Raw genomic sequence first — 22,867 nt, 5'->3', positions numbered from 1 at the left:
TTGAAACACTCCAGCACTCTTATTGTAAAACACTCTAAACACAGTTACTATTATAATATATACAACCCTTATTCCTTATTCGGTAAGTCTTAGTTAACACCACTTATTTTCATACAGAGGTGAGCGCTTAACTATAGATGGCACTCCAATAAGTTCATGAAGAAGGGAGGGAAAAAGACAGAATAAGTGAAGATACACCACTCTAAGGTTTAGGAACACTTTTAGCAAGGCAGAAGAGCAAGAGTCACTTGTGAGCCAAAGTCCATAGGCTGGGCCCACTCTTAGAGAGAGCAGAGCACAAATGCTCCCAAGATCACACAGTTACACTAGACTTAGGAAGTCTTGCAGAGAGTTCGAAAAAGAGTTTAGAGAGGCTCAGAAAAGTTTAGCCAGGGTGTCCCAGGCTAACCCAGGTTCGAAAGCCGGGGGCTAAATCTACCCCGTACAGTCGGTGGCAAGGGAAGCCGGGTGGGACACGGTACCTTAAGTGGGAAGGATCCTCCAGCGGTGGCAGTTGTTCCTGGCAGCGGGTGCAAGTCTCGCCATCGTCCTGGGGAAGTGAAGATCTCGACTTGGAGGAAAGATGAAGGTCGTTGCGCTGCCAGGGAAGAAACCAGCTGCAGAGTTTTCCGGTTAAAGGTATTACCCTTTAATTCGCGGTAGAGTAAAATGTGGTATCCCGGTTGCTGGGGTGCTTGGCACAGGCAAGGCGGCCACGAGATATGTCGGGAAGGCGAAAAGACGGTGAAACTGGTTATCCCCACCAGTCAAAGGAAGAAGACTCTCCGACGGGAGATCTCCTCTGTCGTTGGGAAAAGTGGTGAGACGGTCCAGCAGGGCTCCACCGGTGGTGCCGTCGTGGCAGGTCGGCTCAGCTTCTCCCTCGTCGGATTCTTAGGTCCTGTGGCGACTTCTGAAGTTCCAGTCCCCAAAACCCTGCTTTTATGCAGAAAAACCCCCATTCACTTAGCCTAGCTGTCACTCAAATATGCTAATTGGTGAGCCGGGCGGCTCACCACTTGGGCCAATCTGGACGGAGTGCGACTTGAGTTGCCTAGGCAACTCAGTCCAGGGTGCCTAAATCCCCCTCCACCCCTCCTAAGTACCGCAGACAGAGTGGCACCACTTTGGTGGGCTTCTGTTGAGAAGCCCGCCAAAAAGTGGAACAAAGGGCTCGACTTGGGTTGGAGTCACAGAAGAGAACACAAACGCCATTTTAGATAGTTTTGGCAAAAAATACCAACCGGAGAATTAATATTAATTAAATAAACCGGCGGTATGTTCGAGGCTATTGTAATTAAATAAATAAAGATAGTAGCCTCGAACAATGGGAAAATCCCATAGAGAAATATTTGCGGTTGAATATAAAAAGTAGTATCCACTGCCACCAGCCAAAACTCGATCAGGGGGGACGGAGACGTGCCCCCTCGACTAACAGACCCCGGGGCAATTGAATTACCCCATCTAGTACGTCCACAATATGATGGTTTGTACTGGTTCTGTTCAGAATTTAAGACTGGTAAAGTCAATGGTGACTTTACAGGCCCTGGGAGACAGTAGTCAATCCCAGGGTATGGAGTCTATACTGGGGAGTCACTATGACACCCCTCTGTTACTGCACTGAGGGTGCTGTGTAACACACATCACAAAAACACATGAAGCCCTATGGAGTAAAAGATCCCATAGCCCATTAAACACATCTAGAGTCAAAGAAACACACTCAAATCATGCCCAAGAGTGAGGGTAAAAGAGTCTCACTCTTGGCAAGAGAATAAATAAACCCCAAAAATCCAGCAAAGCTGCTGGGGGACTCACTAGGTTAGGAAATTCAGCCTAAACAGAGAATTCTCCCTAACACCCCCCATCGAGGTTATCCTCCCTCACTGGTCCACCCCCAGGAACTGGATCCAATAGCGATGGCCGTGTCCTTGCCACCTGGATGACAGATCCCCAATGACTAGTCAGGGAGACACCTTCAGGTTTCTCACAGCGGGTAACGAACAGTACAGGCATTTCTAGGAATTTGGGGGGAGGTGGGGTTCACCAAGTATGAAAAGGTGTTTCTCTCTGTAAAACTTGAATTGTTGCTGCAATGTGGGGCTCGGCTGATCACCCACGGCTCAGTCGTTGGTCCCCTGAGGTTGACAGTATATAATGCGAGAGGCTGTCACCAGAAATTCCAGAAGGTGTGGGGTTGGTGGGTAGGGGAGGGTTGAGGTATGGTCTTATTATTCTTTCTTTTTACCTGTTATCTGGCATAAGCCTGATTTGTCACTATTAGGATCTTCTCTCTGCCACGATTATCTTGATTTTAATGACACACTTCTGAGGATGTTCAACCAAGCTATGGCACATGTTTTTTTGGTAAGAAATGTTTTCTTATTTTAAAACAATAAAAATGTACATTTAAAAAAAGTTGATCCTTTAGGATTCCTACCTTAGGTTCTTACTGTACCTTCTGTCTTTGGCCCGCAGTGGTCTTGCACATTCCACTATTAAGATCATCTAGCTGCAATGTCCATGTTTACTTGTACATCTACCACGCCTTCATTATGGTCTCATTGCCTCCTTAAGGAATGTCTGATTGGTCTCTTATTGACCTTCCCTTCCGACCTGTGCGCGCACAGGTCCCTGTGTGGGAGTTGAAACTTGTTCTTTCAAAACCGATGAGTCCTCCCTTTCAGCCCTTGTATAAGGCAAGCATAATATTTCTTTCCTTGAACACTGCTTTCTTGGTCGCAATGACCTCTGCCAGAAGGGTAGGGGAGATTCAAGCTTTCATGCAAGCCACCCTTCATGGGGTTCCACAAATCCAAGGTTGTGTTACAGAGAACTCTCACTTTCATGCCCAAGGTTTCCACCGTCAATCCATCTTAATGAGCCCTTGGTTCTGTTTGTCTTCTTTGAACCGCCTTGTACTCTGGGGGAATGCTCGATGTGTTGGACATCATGTGGGCTTTAAAGAATTACGTCGTCACATACATTTATTTTTTTTAAATTTATTTTTAAAGCGCTCACACAGCCCGCATGCATCGAGGCGCTGTTACAGGAATTGTTTGTTTTGTAGTTGAGTAATTGTTTTTCTCTTAGTTGCGTATTTATAAAGTGCTTAAACACCCAGAGGTTTCAAAGCGCGGACCCGGGGATCGAACCTGTGTTGCTTTGTGTCATCTTGCTTCCAAGGCACGCACGTTGCCGCTGTGCTATCCTCCCGGGACGATACCAAACAGTTCCGCAAGTCATCTCAATTGTTCATGGCTATTGACCTCCTGAATGTGGGCAAGCAGGTGTCAAGTCCTGCATCTCTCGATGGCTGTCGGTTTGTATCTCCCACTGTCACTGCATCTCTAACAGGCCACTTCCTCGTTGGCCTAGGACACACTCTACATGGGCCGTTTCTTCCACTACTGCCTTGCTCACCACTGTTGGATATCTGCAGGACAGCCATGTGTAAACCCGTCCCCACCTTCGCAATGTTCTACTGTGTGAATAGGAATTCTGCAGACGAGTCCAGGGTTGGCCAATCAGTGCTCCACCATCTGTTCACATAAGGTGAGATTTTCATGAAGGTCAGACTATTTCCTCCGCCTATTTGGCATTGTATCCATATTTTTATACTGCTTTATAATTATTGAAACAACATCTGAATCTATAAAAGATTCAATGATGGAGAAGGAATAGGTTACTTTCAACTCCTGTTCTCCGGCATTGGTATCTTTCATAGATTCACATTCAACACTCCTGACTACTCTTGTTGGATCATATTGTCACTTTCACGTTCAATATGCTAATTTGAAATGGCCTCCAGGGGTGTAAGTAAGGCATTGTCTGCCTATTGGCTGTGGGCTATTATGACCCAAAACGACTCTAAGAGAACACTAAAATGACCGCGGTTTAAAAATTTAAATGAAAACTGCTTTAAAGTTACCAAGGATTCCCAGCCTGACGGTGGGGAATATTCAAACAGCATGTGAATCTATGAAAGATACCAGTGCTGAAGACAAGGAGTTACAGGTCAGTAACTTATTCCTTCTAATGCATTCTGTTTAAGCCTTTGCATTTGTGCCCTCTTTACAGAAGGGATTTAGCTACGTTCCCACAAATGACAGTACCCTTTTTGAGTCAAAGATCGAACTCTACAAATTAATACGCAAAATGACAAAGGTTTTTGTAACCGAAATGCATTGGCATCTGTACATATAATCCTAGCCATTTTTGGCGCAGCCTCATTGAATATGACAGAATAATATTCAAAAAGAGCTACGAAAAAGGGATGTGAATAAACATTTTCATAAATCATTACATCTGATGGCGATAATTTATTACAAATATTTTGGATAAACTATCTGATACATAATCATTTGAATGTGCAGCCCTCTTTAGGGCCAACTGAGAGCACCAGTTTTTGATAGAGCAGATTCACTCAATCTTTTTGTTCATGATTTTTTGGTCCCTATGCCACAGGACCTCTTTATAACTGGTTGCCCCAGGTGAAAGCTTTTCAAGATTGAACAGCATTAAATGTTTAACGTATGAGTTACATTGTAGTGCCCACCTTTATACTTCGTTTTTGCATTGGGACATATCCCTGAAAATCCATCTCTTGGTATTCTACCTTCCATCTCAACCATTAATACAAGCAAGGTTTCATTGTCTGTGCATTTCTTTTGGGCGCGGAACATCAGTAAAGATGACTACTTGTTAAGACGGATTTCTGAACTCTGTCCTGGTGGCGCAGAAGTTCAGAAGGCCAACCTAATTACTTGGAACAGGGTAACCTCTGGACGAGCCAGACCAATCAAGGTAGCGATCACGGCGGTCAAGACTAGGTCTCAAGAGGGGTGAGGGTGACTGAAAGCCCGCAATGAGCACACAAAGCAAGATCACTTACAAACTACTCCAAACAGTTGTTATATTAAAAATATATACACATTTATTTCAAGGCCTTTAAAACAATGACCGTAGCGAGAAAATCACAATATAACGATAGTAAACCAACACATACCATATCAACACAATATATATACAAATACAACCAGTCTCCAGCGTTATATGCACGAAATGTGTAGTCCACCTAAAAGGGAGGGAAAACAGGCAGTGCGCAATAATGCTTAGACCCAGTTCACCTTCAGAGGCACCTAACTAGATGGAAGTCCGAGCCCTGCGAAGACTGGAGCCTTGTGCTCAAAAGTACCTGCAGGCGCTGGTGCCAACGGGCAAAAGGAGAAGCTCTTTGAGGGAAATCAGGCAGTTCAGTTTAGTGCACAAAAGAAGAAGAACAAGTTCCGCGACTCAAGCGCAGCCTCCACAGTGGGCAGAAGCAGAGCGCGAGTACGAAAAAGGGTGCTGTTTGACACAGCGGGGAAAAGCAATGGGGTCCTGCAGGAGGGCAACCAGATCCTAGCTATGCTACTCACCGGTCCCCGATGCAAGCAGACCCAGGCTTCTCCGCGTCAGTTTCAGCAGCTGGCAGGTTCAGAAGAGCAGGGAACGCCTCGTCGTCGTGTCGATTAAAAAGACGTCCCAATCAGTTTGTTACCACAGCAGGGCAACGGAGCGGCCGTGTGTATCTGAGCCAAATGTACACTACTCACTTCAGACCTGGGAACGCCAAGTGTACGAAGCGTGTGAGAGTGACAAGGGCTAGAAATACTACACAACCTGCCGGCGGTTACAGAGCAAGACTCCCGTGTAAGCTGGTCAGTCAGCTGGATGGCCCAGAGACGCTTCCGAAGGCTTACTGGCAGGAGATGGTGAAGATGCCGATAATAGCTGTTCCCGCTATTCCAAGGGTCGAAGTACCAGTACAGGCCTTCTGGTTCGATCAAAGGTGAAAAGGGTTTCACACGGCGACAGCAGTGCAGAGGAGAAGTCCTTCAGCGGGTCACCAGTGATTCCTCGGTCCAGCCTCTTGGTTGCAGGATACTTGGCTCCTGTATTCCTTCGTTCGTGAGAACTCAGGAGATCGACATGGTAGTGGTGTTTCCAGCCCCCTCTTATCCACAGTTCCCTTCGCGCCAAAACGGAGGGGACCCAATGGGAGATCCGCTCATCAACACTCACACCATTCGTGGACCAATCACGGACCACGGTGGTCCCAGGCATTCACACCACCCTAGACTCTCTGGCACCCAGGATGTGTATTGGGACCAGACATCCCAGCCCACATCCTGGAGGCACACACAAGACATGTAGAAGCCCGCGAAAGCATCCGTGTTTCGCGGGAAAGTACATGCCCAAATAAGGAAGGCCCCGGGTCGGCTCGACCTGGGGAAGGTGAAGGGAGCAAGACGGTCAGCCGACAGGACAAAGGAGCCTCGTGGTCTGGCCATTTTGGGAGCCAGGCCACCATTTTGGGTTAAGCGCGAGAAACACGCTTAGAACGCCAAAAGGAGCTCAAAACACAAGAAACGATCGCTGCCACCATTACCGTCCCTGAATCACTTGCACCGATCAGATACAATCCTAAACGAGTATCTAGGGCCTGTAGAAGGCTAGAGACCCAAGAGAGCTGTAACTTAGCTTATAGTGCCCTCTTGTGTCATGTTGCACGAAAGCCGCAACATGATAAAAGAAACTATGGGAAACAGCGTTCCCCGGGACTGACTGTCTTAAGGGCATGTCAGTTTCCCCGTAAGAAAGGAGCGAAAGCCCAGAGGAGTGCGGCAGAAGGCTGCACTTCTCTGGCAAAGTCAAGAACAAGGTGAAAAACAACAGCAAAAAGTTTAGGGGTTGCCACATGGAAGGAAAATTACCTACAATTACGAAATCTTTCCTAACACTACTTATTAGTCATTTTAGCTAGTCTTTCTGCTGGCAGTGCAGCACCAAACACACACCGACCAAGTAGATTGGCCTTTGTGAAAGCAACTGTCTTGCAAAGAAGGATTTGCCTGAGGGCCGTAGGGCAAATTTGACCAGAAGCATATTGGTTACTTTTACCTTGCCGATGTGTGCCCCCGTTGTGGACATCTGTCAGGCAGCTACGTGGGCATCTCTGCACTCCGTTGTCAACTATTCCTGCTTGGATTCCTTTTCATGCCATGATGCCAGCTTTCGTCGGGCAGTGCTCCAGGGTTTCCTGTATTGATTTGGGTGTCTTTCTAAGATGAGGAATCTGTAGAAGGAGGGAATTCATTAGAAGAACAAATCGCTTGCCTCTAGTCATGCTCTTTTTGCAGGATTTGTCTGTCCTCCTACTGATACCTGCTTTCCCTCTTAGCCTACCCCTTCATACGAATTGCTTGTAACCTCTTAGAGTTCTGTGATCCTCAGGAGCTCAGTAGCTTCTCCCCACGAGGTGGTCTGGTTTGGGAACCTTTACTGTCCCTAAATAGAAGAATACCCTATCCCTATAGGGTGCTACTGTCCCTAGAGATCTAGATAGATTTAGTGCACGATTTCCCTGAAGGGAATATGGGATACGATATAAACTCACCATATCTCAGTGTCGGAAGTACCGACTTTCTTCCTTACATTTGGTGGCATCTACCAGAGTTATCTGGCAATAATTAAAGGATATCCTGAACCTTGGTCAGTGAGATGAAAATAAATCACTGGTCCCGCAAAAGCGCTAATAATTGATTGTTTAAAAAAAAAGTGGTATCTTTAATAGAGATTCCTACAGTACTTTGTTGACTCATAAGTTACCACCTGATCTATAAGCATATACACACTTCACTGGAGGTGAATAAAGCAACAATACGGCCAACTGCCGGAAAGAAATACGTCCTCTGCAAAATGTCTATGTAAGATATACAGACTTGGTTTGACATTTTTAGCCTTTGAAGACACTAGAACTGTATACATTGTAGATGCAGGGCCAGGTTGTTTTCTAGGACTCTTTCCTATTAGATAGGCGGTGCACCATCTTTGATATAGGGACAGTAGCACCCAATAGGTATAGGGTGTTCTATCTAGGGACAGTGCCAGCATACACATCGAGTGTGAGTGGCATAATCACTAAAAAATAACGAATTGCCCTCATGAGTGTTTTTGTGTGATACAATATATAATTTATTTAACACCTTAGGTTACAATCCCCCTTTTTGATGTGTTTCTCTCACTCTAATCAGGTTCCCTAATTGTTTTTGTATTGGGAACCTTTACACCAGAATTTGACTTGTTAGTGTAGTCCTGTTCACATACGAAGGTCAGATTTGCTACCTTCTGTAATGCAGATTGGAGAACGATGCTATGCATTGGTGAACAGCAACTTATGTGAAACAGATTATAGTGTGCCGTTGATCATTTGTGTCCTTTTTTTCTTCTTTTTTTCAGTGGTTGGCTGAAGTGTACCAGTCCCAAGGAATGATGGTTGCAGCAGAGATGTGTTACCGAAAGGGTCTTCAGCTGGCCTCACAGCAGAGTAATTGTAGTGGGAAACTGTCCAGTCTTCTTCGACTAGCAATGCTTGCACACAAAGTTTGTTTGGTAACCACTCCAAATTCTTCTGAGTTGACTCATTTTAAAATAACTGCTAGAATTCTGTACCCTGTACTTACACCTTGCATATGCTTATCGTATTGATATAACTCCTGCTTTCTAATATCCCAGGGATTCTACTGGATATGTTCCTTCCACAGATTTCTCATCCCTGAAATGTCTTTCTCAGAGGCTGACTGGATTGGAATCCTTTTCATTGGCCAGCACAAGACCCACTTCAGCTCTTATCAGCGTTGCGACAAATGTGACACCAAGGGTACATATTTGGAGCATCCCGTGTTGCATTATGTCACTTCTTTTTTTCTGCATACTCAGACGCTGCCTTAAAATTCCAGTTTATCTATTGTTTCCAATGACTACACCATGTCTTCACTTAAAACCTCAGACTTCAAGAACTTTGTGTATGTTCCTCACCAGTCCTGAATTAGGTTCCTAGGGCTGGATCATAACAAAGACCTCTTGCCAGTCTATGCATCTCAAGGCTTTAAGTGAGAGGGAAACCTTTGTGGCCTTGCACAAGTCAGAAAACGTATTGGGAAGTATCTTCCAACTGACTGCCTCTGCCATGATGCGTGACTCTGAGAAGTATCAGAGTTGGTCAAGGGAAATTGAAATGGCCAAAGATAAAAAAGACGATGAAGAGATACCACTCCAAAAGCTCTTCCTCATCTAAAAAGAGGTCCTCCTTTAGGAGATACTGCCACTGCACTCCAATTCCCAATCTAGAGTTGAAGGTGTCAGCACTTGCTTTATTGGCAGCAACGCAGGTACTTTTCCGTTGTGCCGCTTATACCTATGAACAATAGGAATCCTATCGACATTTTTTAGAAAATATTTTGGCTAAAGATCTGGTGGCTTCTGCCTCTGTTTTGGTGGGGGAGCCCAATTCTTCGGTGTCCTCAATTCAATGGAGCCCCTGCTCTCCATCCACAGCTCACCTCAGAGCTCAGTTCGGGGGTCAGGAGTGAAATCAAATATCATGGTGCTGCCTATTTTGCCACCACCCTTCTTGCTATGTCTTAGAACAGTGCCCCATTTCTGCATTGCTTTCAGAGGAAGCCCATGCCTTTCTCTGATGTTAGACCCTGGGGGTCTGAAATATAATCCTCGTTTCAGGAGCCACTTCATGCTCTGTTCTAGAGAATCTTTGGCAAAGAATGTGATCCTATCCTATTGGTGCTTCGGACTCTGTAATCAGGTGATCTATGGGACTTTCCTGAGAAATGGCATGCTCAAGACACTGATATCACTGAACTGGCTTCCCACCTGATGGAGGCTAGCAGTTTGCTAGAGATGGTCTTCATGCCTGTGACCCTCTTTAATGGTGTGAATGTGCCCTCCACCCAAACAGTATCCAAAAAAGTGACATGTCTGTGTAACGTGACTCCTGGTGTCACATAAAAACAAAGTAGGGTGATGAATCAGATGGAGTCATCAATGATTTCCCGGCGGTGACTTCCTTGCATATGGCCAGGGGACGGCAGCCGCTACCTGATCCTGACCCTGGGGGGCGGCTATATGAGGGAAGATCACAAGGGGGGAGACAACCTCAGGGGAGATGTCATGGCTTCATCGAGTGAGACACGGTATCCCCAATTTTCTCTTGAAAATAACCTTCCCATATCTGATACCCTCATGGCCTCTCCAGTTTCACCTATCACTCATTCCGGACTCATTCATCATTTAAGACCACTGAAAATGTTTATTCAAGTTTTCAGAATCAATTCGCAAAACTGGACTTTCTTTCCCAGAATAACCAAAACACTTGGACGAGGAAGAGGACTCGAGCAATGCAGAGTGAAAGAGGCCACAACCCCCGCGAGCGCTGTGGTGGTTGCTTGCTTATACCTGTGCCCTGCAAATTTAAAGGTAATTGAAGCAGGGAATAGATGTCTGCTGTTGGCGGGAGAGAACTGTATCTCTCTTTGAGGTCGAAGAAACCAAAAGAATGGAGTAGGAAGAAATCTACTGTGAGAGGAGGACGCGCTGCAGGAACGCCAGGAGCCAACGAGTGACTTCTGGGAGTTTGCAGGTGACAGAGAGCAGTGTTTCACTTACCAGAGCCTGGCACGAAGCAGCTGTGTAAAGTAGGAACGGTGTAACCAGGAGGAAGCGATTCTGAGAAGAAAGCAGATGGAAACGCATCTCTGGTTGACAGTGGGAGAAACCAGGAACACCAGCAAGAGCTGGTGAGTCCACCCAGAAGCAGCGAAGACCCCGGAGTGTATCGAAAACCGCGCCCAATACAAGTAATTACAAATGTGTGAAAAGAAGAAGCCCTGCAGAAGAATATACCAGCTAACTATACACGCGTGTAATAAAGGGGTCCTTAGAAGAAACATCAGGACTTGGTGAAAGAATTTGTTGATGAGAAATAAAGATGTCCTGAGAAGAAACATCAGGGCTGGAACAAGGGATTTTGTTAATCAGAAAAGACCAAAATTGCAAAGTCAGACATGTTTGTGCGTCAATACTGTTGCGAGCCAAAAAAGGCACAAGGAACTGTTGTTGGTGAAACATCAGAGAATATAGAGGAATCCAGGGGAAGGGAGGCACCCTCTGGAGCAAGGACCTTTATTATTGAAGAACGTTTGTGTTAGAGCCATTTATTCTTTTTATATGAACACTTTTCTAAATCTACCCAAGGTCCAGAGTTCTAATGGGGCCCTCAAACTATAAACTAAACTCTAAGGTGAAACATTTTCACCTTAGAGTTTAGTTTATAGTTTGAGGGTCCCAATAGAACTTTGGACATGGAAAGTTTTGTTTTGGACATTTTCACACTTATAGATCCTTGGTTTTGGTTTAGGTAGGGACATTCCTATTAGAGCAGGGTCAGAGAGGTATTTTCCCACCCCCTTTTTAATTTCCTTCAATAAAAGTCTTAACCCAAAATCATGGCTAACTTGTGTACGAGTTACATTCTCCAGCATGGGGTCTTGCATGGATTCACATGCTCATGAATAAAAAGAAAGCAGTTTCGCTTTAGACTGAAAACTGCTCGTCTCCTGTATAACCAATCATTGTCCTTTGAGTCATACTGCCCCAGCCAATGACACTCGTCCTCCTAAGCTCCTCCCCTGGTGGCCATCTTCAGATTTTTACTGCATGTTTAAGTGTTGGGAGTCCTCTCACTTTGCCCCTCGATAATTGTTTTTTTGGTGCTATTTTTTGATAATTTCTAGTTTTCTTCAACCTTTTCCTCATCGACCATTGCACGTTGACTACCAGCAGCGGAGACCCGATGTCGCTGTAGTTCGTGTTTCAATCGTTGGATCTTCTCTCTGTGAGTTGGGCCTCCATCTCACCTTGACGATATCCCACGTGGGCAAGAAAAGTCTATTCAGGGCATGCCAATCCTGTGCCTGAAGAACGTTTATGTCGAGGATCAACACCTCAAGTGCCTGCACTGTCTCTTCCCAGACCACGATGAAGACGGGTGCAAGATCTGCCGTGGCTTCCCAGAGAAGACCAAGATGGATCTCTACCGGAGGTTGGTAGCTTGGATCAACCAGGAGAAGGCATCTGACGTGGCCTCCAGGCACAGTCATGCCTCGTCAAGGACCGGCAGGTCCCATGAGCGACTCGGACATCGACGCTTTGCCGTCTTATCAGCCCATGGTGCCATCAGCACCCGTGTCAATGCCGGAACCTTCGGGGATCACAATGTCGAGGTTGTCGACGCTCTCAACGTCAAAGCCTTTGACACCTTCAGGTATTTTTGCCCGCAATTTGCCTGTGGAGTACCCGGACCTCGTGTATCCTCCTAGGGAGGCTACTGGGAAGTCTGTGAGGCCAGTCATGGACTCCAGGCCCTCTTCTGTCCCCAGGCCAGGGTTTCAACTCCCTCTGGATGACATTTATGAAGAAGAAGAAAGGTCTGATTTTGAGGACCCTGGTGAACTTGATGTGGCTCCAGTTTTTTCTGGAGACAGTCAATTAGAGGAGTTGAGGCAAACCCTTCATGACGCCAGTGGGTTGGGCATTGAAATCGGCCAACTCCACTTGTGTCTTGTCAAGGTTCTCACACACTCTGTGGAACTGTTTCTTTGGCTGCTGAGCATATTCCTGAGGGGGAAGAAAGGGATGGGTTCCTTGTTCTCGTGCAAGATGGCAAGGATGCCATGTGCGAATCCCTTCAATCGGGTTTGGATACGGCCGACAGTGTTAGCCGATCCATGGCTGCGAGCACCGTCATACGCAGATTTGCGTGGTTGTGGAAGTCGGGTTTTGCTCTGGATGTGCAAGCCCGTCTTCTGAACATGCCCTTTGATAGCGCACATTTGTTTGGCAGCAAGGCTGACAAGAGCCTGGAGAGGTGGCAGACCTCGAAAGCTGCGGCTAAATGTTTAAGCGCAGCTGTGCGTCAACCTCTGCCTTTTCGTCCTAGGGGACAGCAGTGGAGAGGAGGTTCTTTTCGTTACTACTCCTCCTTTGGTAGAACGAGAGGGGCAGCCAGTCAAAGGGGCCAGCAAAAAAGTACCCGTGGTGGTCGGGGAAATCGTGCTGCCAAAGCCGCTCAGGCAGCTGCCTCTTTGCCTTCAGGCACTGCCGCAGCCGCTTCCAAGAAGTCATGAGGCCATGTCCCATGGTTCACTGGTTGGGGGCAGACTGTCTCAGCATCTCAAAGAATGGCGAGCCACTACTTCAGATGCGTGGGTTCTGGATACCATAGCCCACGGCTACTGCCTTCTCTTCCTTCAGTGGCCGCATGACAGTCCATCGGGGAAACTCTCTTTGAAGCTTCCGGATCAGCTCCTTGCGCAGGAAATCTTAACCCTGCTGGAGAAAGGCACTATAGAACTGGTGCCTGTAGCAGAGAGGAACAAGGGATGGTATTCCCCTTATTTTTTTAATCCAAAGAAAGACGGGGGATTGAGACCCATCATGGACTTGCGTTGGTTGAACAAACTTCTCAGGAAGGACAAGTTCAAGATGGTTACTCTTTCTCAAGTCCTCCAGGCCCTTCAACTTCAGGATTGGTTGGTGTCTCTGGACCTACAGGATGCTTACTTTCATGTGCCAATTCATCCCAAGCACAGAAAGTACCTGAGGTTTGTGGCTGGCGACTCGCACTTTCAGTTTTGGGTCCTGCCGTTCGGATTGGTCAGAAGCCCGCCAAAGGTCGGCGAACAAAGGAGGCAAACCTCGAGGCAAAGACCCAAGAAGGATGTTAACAAAAAGAAATGGCAATTAAACCCAACTGCAGCCGAAATAAAAAGTATTTGGGCAAGCAGGAGCCCTCCTTTGGCGTCTGGGTGTCTAGGTGGGCTGAATGTGAGGGAGGGGTGTCGTCACCCCTTGCACAGGGTCTTCTTTGAGACCCAAGTTGCACTTTGGGTTGATTGGCTGAAGTGGGTGTCTGGGCTGGACAACCCCCCTGCTGAGTGATTGACAGCCAGGCTGTGTGAATGGGGGATTTTGGCATAAAAGGCAGGACTCTTGGGCTAGAAGGCAGAGTCGTCACTGGAACTGCAAAGAGCCGAAGAGAAGCGGAGTAGACGACAGCTGCTGCAACCCGGAATCCCGGTGAAGCCCTGCTGCAGTCCTGAGCTATCTACCCTTCAACGACAAGAGAAGATCCAGTCCGGAGTCTTATTCCCTTGAGCCTGGTGGGATCAACCAGCTCACCCTTTCTTCAGTCAGAGAATCCTCTCCTGGGTCGAAATCACTGCTGTGCCATAGTGGTCCGGATAGCCATCAGAGATCCCTCTCCTGACTTAAAGGAGCGCACCTTTTATTCATCGTTGTCTTTTTCGCTGCTGCTGGCCTCATGCCTGGGTAGTGCAGATCGCTCCAGAAAACCTCTGTCTTGTCCCACGACTGAAGCCGCAGGAACCGTGAGTCTGCAGGAACTACCAGGAACAACTGCCGTGGCGCCAGCTTTTCTCCAACAGAATAAGGTACTGTGCACATTTGGTCGTTCTCTCCGACTGACCATCCGGAATTGGGGTGAACCCTTTTCCTCCACGAAGATTTGTTCTTTCTTCCTTCCCTCTTATAACTTTTCCTTCCATCTGACAATATCTAAGTACTCTTGGCATCTTGAATCTCGAACCGTTCAAAGTGTGATCCTCAGCAACTGAGCATCTGCTCGATTGACACTGGCGCAGGCCTATTGACTTTAATCTGTATCTTTGAACGAGTCCTCCGATTCCCTTGACTTGACAAAAGTATTGCCTGTGATTTTATCCACTTTTCCCTTGTTTGAAATTCTTAAGTACAAAGTGTGTTTTAACTTCGTGAGCATTTCTATTTGCGGGTGCGCGTTAGTATCGCAACATCGGTCTGTCAAATCCTAATGTACTTACCTTGAATTTGCTGGAACAAGTGGAAGTGGTTGTGTATAGTGTATTTTACGTGTGGTTTTGAATTTATATAAGTGAAGTGTTTTATGAACAGATGGTTTAAAATAAAATAGCCTAAAACGATACCACGTTATGTAATATAACCGCAGTAGGAAAATTAGGGTAGGCACCACTGCCACCAGCCAAGTCTTAATGTTAAGGGAGCGAAACAATGCTCCAAGAGGCACAGATAAAAAGGGCTAAGAATTAACCCTTTCCAATACTCCATATAAAATGGGGTGTACTGGATCCAGGGTTAAAAGTGACTATGTAAAGTAAATGGCAACTTTACTCTTTTCTGGTGGACAGTAGTCAGCCCCAGAAAATTGAGTTGTTGGAAAGTCTAAGAGACAACCCTGTGTCACTGCACTGAAGATGCTATGTAACACACAGAGAGTGGGCCTACTGAAGTGGTGTACTGCAGAGTCCACAATCACAAAAACAGTAGAAATACACATGGCAAAACACAGGTAAGAGTGGGGGAAAAGCACACACTCTTACCAGGTGGAAAAAATAAACTCCAGAAATCCAGCAGAGCTGCTGAGGGACTCACTAGGTAAGGGAAATTAGCCATTGAATGAGAATTCTCCCTAACAACGATCAACTCATTGTAGGATATGCTGGACACTGATTGGGCCAGGCTGTTACCAAACAGACCTTGTCCAGGTGGATTATCCTCACCATTATGGAGTGTTACCTATTGGTGCGTAAGGACCTGCTGAAGGGCTACAAGCTCATTCCACTAGGGGAGTGGCTACTTCCACCGCGCTCCAGCGGGGGGGTCTTATTAGGAATATTTGTGATGCCGCTACATGGGCTTCGCTCCATACTTTTGTTAAACATTACACCCTGGATACGATCCATGGTCAGGATATGGCCTTTGATAAGGCGGTCCTTTGTTCCGCAACCTGATTGGGTACTCTAAATTCTTTTCCCTCCTCCATTTACTGGTACTGCTTTGGGAGTCTGTCAAAGATGTGGAATACATTGGAGGACATAATCCATTCGAAGAACAAGTTACTTACCAAGTGGTAACGTTCTTTCGATTGGATGTACCTCCAACGTATTCCACATCGCCCTCCCAGCCTGCCCCTCTGGAGAATGTCCTATGCGATTGCAGTTTGTTTCTGCAAGGCTATGTGCAGTCAAGCAGGCATGAGACTGGTGCCCCACATTCTGAGGGAAAAAACTTAAACTGAGGCTACGGGCGCCGTGCGTCCTATTTATAACATCCGGTGACGTCGCCCTCGACGGAGGCCTTCGAGGGACATCGACACGACATCAACGACGCTGGACGCCCTCTGCTGAAAAAGTTTCTGAAGTGCACAGCTGTGGACATTACATGTCAAAGATGTGGAATACGTTGGAGGAACATCCAGTCAATTGAACGTTACCAGTTGGTAAGTAACTTGTTCTTCTTTCTTGTTGATAATGGGCTATGCAGTAGCAGGTTTGCCAGCCTGTGACTAGGTTTTGTTGAGCTGTAGGTGACTTGGCCTCATTAGAACGTGATCATTCACTAGGTCAATGAGTTGGGAAAAACCATGCTTGTGTTTCCTGTTACCACTTTTTGCATAGCTCTTTTCCGATGCCCAACGCACTTATTAAATACTTTGCTGGCTCACGTGTGGATTCATATGGGGCCGGGCATGAGATGGTGCGTGTTGCACATTCAGGAGCCTTTGTTTGACTGACTTTGTGTCGCAGCGACCATGCCTCCTGGTATTTCCCCCCACCCCACAGGTTTCCCTTTTTTTCCACTCTTCCCCCACTGCTCCTGGAGATGCAGTGGGGGGGGGGGTCGTGTGGTTGAGCGCCGGATGCAGGGCTTAGGCTGGTGCGCTTCTCTCTTACCAGCTGCAGGATCTGTCCCTCATGTTTTTATAGTTAGCCCCGCATTTTACCAGCTCCTCATCTGATGCCGCAATAAGGGATCCACTTCACCTGCCAGGCCTCAGTGGGTTGGGTGTCTCCACAGCGCTGAAGCCGCATCCGCCATGTTTTTCGTTTCCTTTTGCAGGGTCTTTGCAGCTGTCCAATTCGGGTCGTGATTTCAGTGATCCAGGGCACGTTTTTTTCTCCCATTTGGTCATAACGTGCTGCAGAGGGTCGGGTTCCGGCTCATATATTTAAACCCCTGTGGGAATTAGTAATTTTGGGAAGCTCCGCCATTTCACGCTGCCTAGAGAGGGAGACGCCGGCTAAAGCTGCCATCACGTCACCGCCCCCTGGTGGTCTCCCATCCAAAAAATGTAACGCAGGTGGAGGCGGCAGGTGGGGTGCCCAGGGCGTGTGGCCATGGTCAAGGTTGGGTAATCAGAGCAGTTATGCTGCATATTAGGAATTCTGATTTACCCGGGTTGAGGATTAGGTGGTTGGTCATCATCCATAGGTCGATATCCGAGAATCAAGTTCGGAAAGTGGGGAGGCTGGAGTCTTGGGAATTTTGAAAATGATCTGGGTGTCATCTGTGTAATTGTAACAGGTAAGGTTGTGAGAGCGGATCAGAGCCGGCAGTGCGATTAGGAGGAGGAGGAGGGGTGAAAGAGAGGCTCCTTGTGGGACCCCTTTTGTGACGGGGCCAGGGGCGGACGAGAATGATTTGCAAGCAATTATAAATAAATGAGGTGATCCAATTAAGGGCAGAATCTTTGATGCCTATTTTGATGAGCCTGTTCATGAGTGTTGTGTGATTGATGTTGTCAAAGGCCGCGGATAGATCCAGGAGGATGAGTGCAGCACATCCTTCTTAATCTGCACTTCTTTTTAGGTCATCGCAGATAACAAGGGAGGATTCTGTTCCACAGTGGGGTTGGAATCCCAATTGGGCTGGGTCGAGGAGTCTATTGGCTTCTGTGAAGAGGCCATGTTTATTGTATGGAGCGCGGTCAATTAGTTTAGCAATGAAGCGGGTGTTGGAGATTGGGCGGTAGCTTGATGGGGAGAGTGGGTCGAGGCTAGGTTTTTTGAGTAGTGGTTTGACATGAGAGATTTTGAAGGCCTCTGGGAGGGTGCCAAATGAGAGGGAATTATTGATGATGAGTGGGCCACGCTGCCTGCACAGGTGGAGGTAAGGATCTTTTTTAGAAGGAGGGGCTGGGCAAGGATTTCCAGTTGAGCCCCATGGTCGGCTAATTGCTATTAGGTTGCAGTACTCAGCCTGGGAAAGAAGTGTTAAGGAAGAGAAGGTTGGTAGGGAGGGTGAGGCAAAGATTGGGGTTGAGAGAGGACAGGATGTGGAGGGGGGAGTCTAAGCTAGTTTTGCAGTGATGGTGCAATGTCTTTCTAGCGCAATGTTATGAAAGTTGTTAAATAGTTCATCGCAGAGAGCTTGTGAGTTGTGGGGAGGAGCAGGGCAACTAGGGGAATTGAATTCCCCTAGGATTTTGTGGAGTTCCCTCCATGGATTGTTGGAGTTGGAGATTTAGTTTCCATAGTGTTTTTTTTACTTTCTTGATTTTATACAGATATCCCCTCTTCAGTCTTGCAAAGACTGTTTTGTTTTGTCAAGTAGGATTCGTCCTCAAAGTTCGATCTAGGTGATGCTTGAGAGTTTTGAGAGCATTGAGGGAAGGGGTGTACCATTTAGGTTGTGGGTTTGATCATTGGGAGGGGTGACGGGTTGGTGTGAGGAGGGGTCCTAACTTTCGCTAGACATTGGTCGAAAAGGTCAACGTAGGGGTGTCCATCCTTGCAAGAGAGATCGGGGAGTGTGAGAAGTAGAGAATGGCCAGGTCTCCATCAGTCTGGATTTCGGATCAGCTATGGCACGGAGACCGCTCTCCTTGAATTCAAGTCTAAACTAATGGCCCGTATGGATAATAAGGAAGCATCTTTGCTCATGTTGCCTGATCCTTCCGCGGCCTTCGACCTGGTGGACCACGATATCATGGCCACCAGGTTGTGTGAAGTGGCCAATTTCTCCCCGCTGGCCTGTAAATGGGTACTGTCATTTCTCAATAATCGTGATAGTAGAGTCTTTTGCAGCAATTATGAATCTGAGCCCAATGTAACAACTTGTCGTGTTCCCAAGGGTGCTTCCACCTCCCCCTGTTTCTACAACATATTTACGGCTCCCTTGTTCGCAATGCTTTATCATGAGAATATAATATTTACCAACTAAGCGGATGACACTCAATGTGTCATCCCGCTCTCTGGCTCCCACAGTGTAGATGAAATGGCTATTTACAGAGTTTTTACTCTAATTGAAACTTGGATGGTCCACAATAAATTAGCATTGAATAAATCAAAAACCGAACTGCTTGTCATAGGGTCACCACACACCATTAACAAACTTGGTCCACAATATGATAACTTCCCGTTGGGAGAAGAATCCATTAAACCTCTAAAAAAAGTGAAAACATTGGGATCAACACATGACTATGAAACAGCATGTCAGTAGTCTTGTATCGTCATGCGCATACTATATTAAACTCCTAGCGCATCTAAGGCCTCTTAGATCACAGGATAATGCAGAGACTATTGCTAGAGCAATAGTAGGCTCAAAAATAGATCACTGCTCTAGCCTCCTTATGAGACTCAACAAGTCTGACTGTAACAGGCTGCAAATATGGCAAAATGGGGCTATTTGAGCCGTCATGAAACTTAAATACAGAGATCATGTTACGACGCAAGGCGAGAGCTCCACTGGTTGCCTGTGGCATCCAGATTTCTCTTCCGAACTCTATCGTACACAAGTGTAGATCTGGAAAGATGCCTGGATATCTGCAACAGCTCCTATCTACAAGAAATAACATGAGAACATTAAGGTCGAATAATCTGCACCTTTTGTCTGAACCAAAGTGCCACACTGTCAGAGTAGCCAATTCAGCCTTCTTTTCCAATGGACCAAGGGCTTGGAACGCTGTTCCTCTAGAGATGAGATCCATTGACTCCCTTGAATTATTCAAGAAAAGATTGAAGGCCTATCTTTTCATTTAAATGGCTCTGAGATATTTCTAAAATATCATTTTCGGTGGTGTTGCATACTGGATCTTCCTCTTTTTGTTACTTGTTATATATGTCATATAGTGCCCTCACGCCTTCGGGTCTATGGCTGCGCTATATAAATGCACTAAAGTAAAGTAAAGTCTGGGTTGATGATGATTCTATTCCAGAGAAGGATGGTGGTTGAGATATTTGCTGAAAGTGGTGGGGTGGGAGAGGGATGTTGAAGCTAGAAGAGTATATAGCTTGATCAGTCTAGATGAGGGTATCAGGTGGGAGTGGCGAGACTAGGTCTGATGTGCAGAATAGTGTGTCAAGGGTGTACCCTGCAATGTGGGTCGGGAGGGAAATCATTTGTGTTAGGCTGACAGCTTCCAGATTCTTAGTGAGTGAGTGTGGGTCATGGGGTTGGCAGGGACATCAAACCAGATGTTGAAATCTCCTAGCAAAGTGAGCGTGGGGTGCTGGATCAACGTGGTTGAAGAGAGAGTCAGCAAAGGTTTGGTTCGTAGCCAGGCAGCCTATATAGGAGAAGGAAACTGTGGGTGACGGAAGGACTGAGGTGGAACTTTGCAAGAATAGATTTGCATTCATGCCACAGTGTAGGTTCTGGGTGCATATTACGGCAAGGTGGTGTTTGTGAAGGATTGCTAGACCCCCAGCTCTGCTGGGTCTGTTATGTATGACCAGGGAGTAGCCAGGTGGGAAGGCCTCATGTGCGATGTGGTTGAAGTCATCGGTGAACCAGGTTTTATTGATGAATAGGTTGTTTGGGTTCTCAGTGGCTATAAGGTAAAAGATGTTGTGTTTATTTTTGGCAAACGATCTGGCTTTGATTAGTAAGCAGGATAGTTTGAGAGAATTCTGGTGTAGAAGGGTTGGCGGTATTAGAGGATTTCTTGCAGCAAATCAAGATAGTTCTCTTGTTGGCTACATCAAGCTGTACAAAGCTAGCTTTGTATTAGGTGTTCTTTATCAGATGGAGATCATTTCTGAAAAGCAGGTTGGTGGGCTGGAAAGACTACAGGTCAAAGTATCGCTAACTGTGTGCCAGTTGAAGCTGTCCGTTGCGAACTAGGCCTTAGCTCCTTGTTTACCATGTTGAAGATCGCAAGATGTAGATTATACCTTAAGATATTGAAAAAGGAGGACACAGAGTAGTCAATATTTGGTTGATTGCTGAAAGAGGTCCCGGCTAAGAATGAGGCTCTAAGGAACTGAAATCTTCCTGTATGTTTTGTTCTGATGGTGAGCTGTCCGAAAATGTACTGATAATCTATCTCTATATATAAAAGGGAAAATGTGTGTGTGTCTGTTGGAAATGTTCAGCATATTTCCCAACATGCTACAAACCCAAAATATGGCACATGGGTAGGTTTCATGATGTAGACAATGCAAAAAGTATAAAATGTACATACTCCAAATGTTATTTTTTTTAAGCGGTTTTCAGTGCTTACCCCTGCCATATGTGGATATGTGTGTGTCTGTTCGAAATGTTTAGCATAGTTCCCGACATGCTACAAACCTGAAATATGACACGTGGGTAGGTTCCATGGTGTACACAAGTACAAAATATAAATGTTGCTAATTTTTGCAGTCTGCCATGCTTGGATAGGTGTGGGTGTGTGTGTGTTTGAAATGTTCAGCATGCTTCATACCTGAAATGTGGGATGTGGGTAGGTTCCCTTGTGTACACAATGTAAAAAGTACAAAATATACATTTTGCAAATGTTTGCAGTCTGCAATGCTTGGATATGGGTGCGTGTGTCTGTTAGAAATGTTGAGCATGCTACAAAGCTGAGATTTGGCATGTGGGTAGGTGCCATGCTGTAGACAATGTAGAAAGTATAAAATATACATTTTTGAAATTGTTCTGTTTTTTTAAGCGGTCTGCAATGCTTACCCCCTGCCATATGGCTCTCAACGCCATAGTTCTACGTAAAAATCAGCAGTCTATTGTTACTAAACTTCCCCCACTATCTGCATTATAGCTGACATTAGCGGCACTCACTTCTGAAGTCATGCGGGTGACTCAAAACAGTGCTTTTGTAGTAATGCGGGTGACAGGAAATGGTGCATGTCTCTTCAATAGTGCCCGCAATTACAACATCTGTCACATCGTGGCAGATCTCTCATGATAATTACAGGAACTTCTTTTCCCACGGGAGTTGATGTATGTATGTCATCTCAACAGTACAAAGCTTACATGCTTCAGCCGTACAAGTACAGGTACGGCACTTCAAACTTAGACGCTTCAGCCCTACACACACAGCACTTACGTTGAGGTCGCTGCTGCCTCGGCTGTAGATCGGGACACCAACAATGTTGCTGCGCATCTCAACGCTCCAACTCAAAGTAGCTGCAATCGATTGCATTGCTATACAGGTAACGCAAACAACCATTCAACATCATCTATATTCGTTCATTGAATGAACTTCAAAGTAGGACTGAAGTGGAAATTACTGTGCGAAGCACGGGTACAACTGCTAGCCAATTAATATAACAGGGATCAATTATATGCACTATGGAAACTAAGGCTCTGGATAGGTCCTATACTTTGGATAAATTGTTAGCCCAAATTAATTATGCTGAATATGTAACCCAAGGAATACCCTTCATAATACCCTTCGAGTATTTTGTTACTACTTGTAGTGCTGAATTGAGGCAATATATAATGAAACTATAGTTTTATATATTGCCAACCTTCTCGCATATAGGCACTTGGCAGGGACTCATGCCGAAACAAAGAATTTGCTAATTGTGTTACCAAACAGTAGCAGTGCTGTTCCATGTGGTGACAGGTCGCAAGATTTTATGTATGAGGATAATAGGCGATTGTTGGCGACATTAGGCATATACATTTGGATCCACTTTGGTGGTATGTCTATTCTGCTAGGTGACTGGTAATAACTACTGCATCCTACCATATATGGAGAGAATCAGAGATCTTGCTGCCGCCTGCAATGTTAGTGTAATCACAACTGTTTTAGATTATGTGATATGGACCCGGTGTAAGTGAATATATTTTCGGGTTCTAGAATAACATGTTATTTGATCTCAAATAGGACACTGCTGAAATATTAATAATATGAGTTATGACAATTTCATGTATTTTATGCCTTTATCTT

General features: G+C 46.0%; 1 protein-coding gene across 1 annotated transcript in view; it reads left to right on the top strand.

Moving 5' to 3' along the window:
* Positions 1–22,867, top strand: part of SKIC3 (SKI3 subunit of superkiller complex) — a 2,336,627-nt gene that overhangs the window by 2,202,839 nt on the left and 110,921 nt on the right. Inside the window, exon 38 of the mRNA XM_069627646.1 lies at positions 8,281–8,433. Coding sequence (XP_069483747.1) covers positions 8,281–8,433 — 153 coding nt within the window. The remainder of the gene's footprint in view (positions 1–8,280; positions 8,434–22,867) is intronic.

The sequence above is a fragment of the Ambystoma mexicanum genome, chromosome 6p (assembly GCF_040938575.1).
Source record: "Ambystoma mexicanum isolate Mex_15411 chromosome 6p, UKY_AmexF1_1, whole genome shotgun sequence".
Taxonomy (NCBI): Eukaryota; Metazoa; Chordata; class Amphibia; order Caudata; family Ambystomatidae; genus Ambystoma; species Ambystoma mexicanum.
This window is presented reverse-complemented; position numbering and strand designations above follow the sequence as displayed.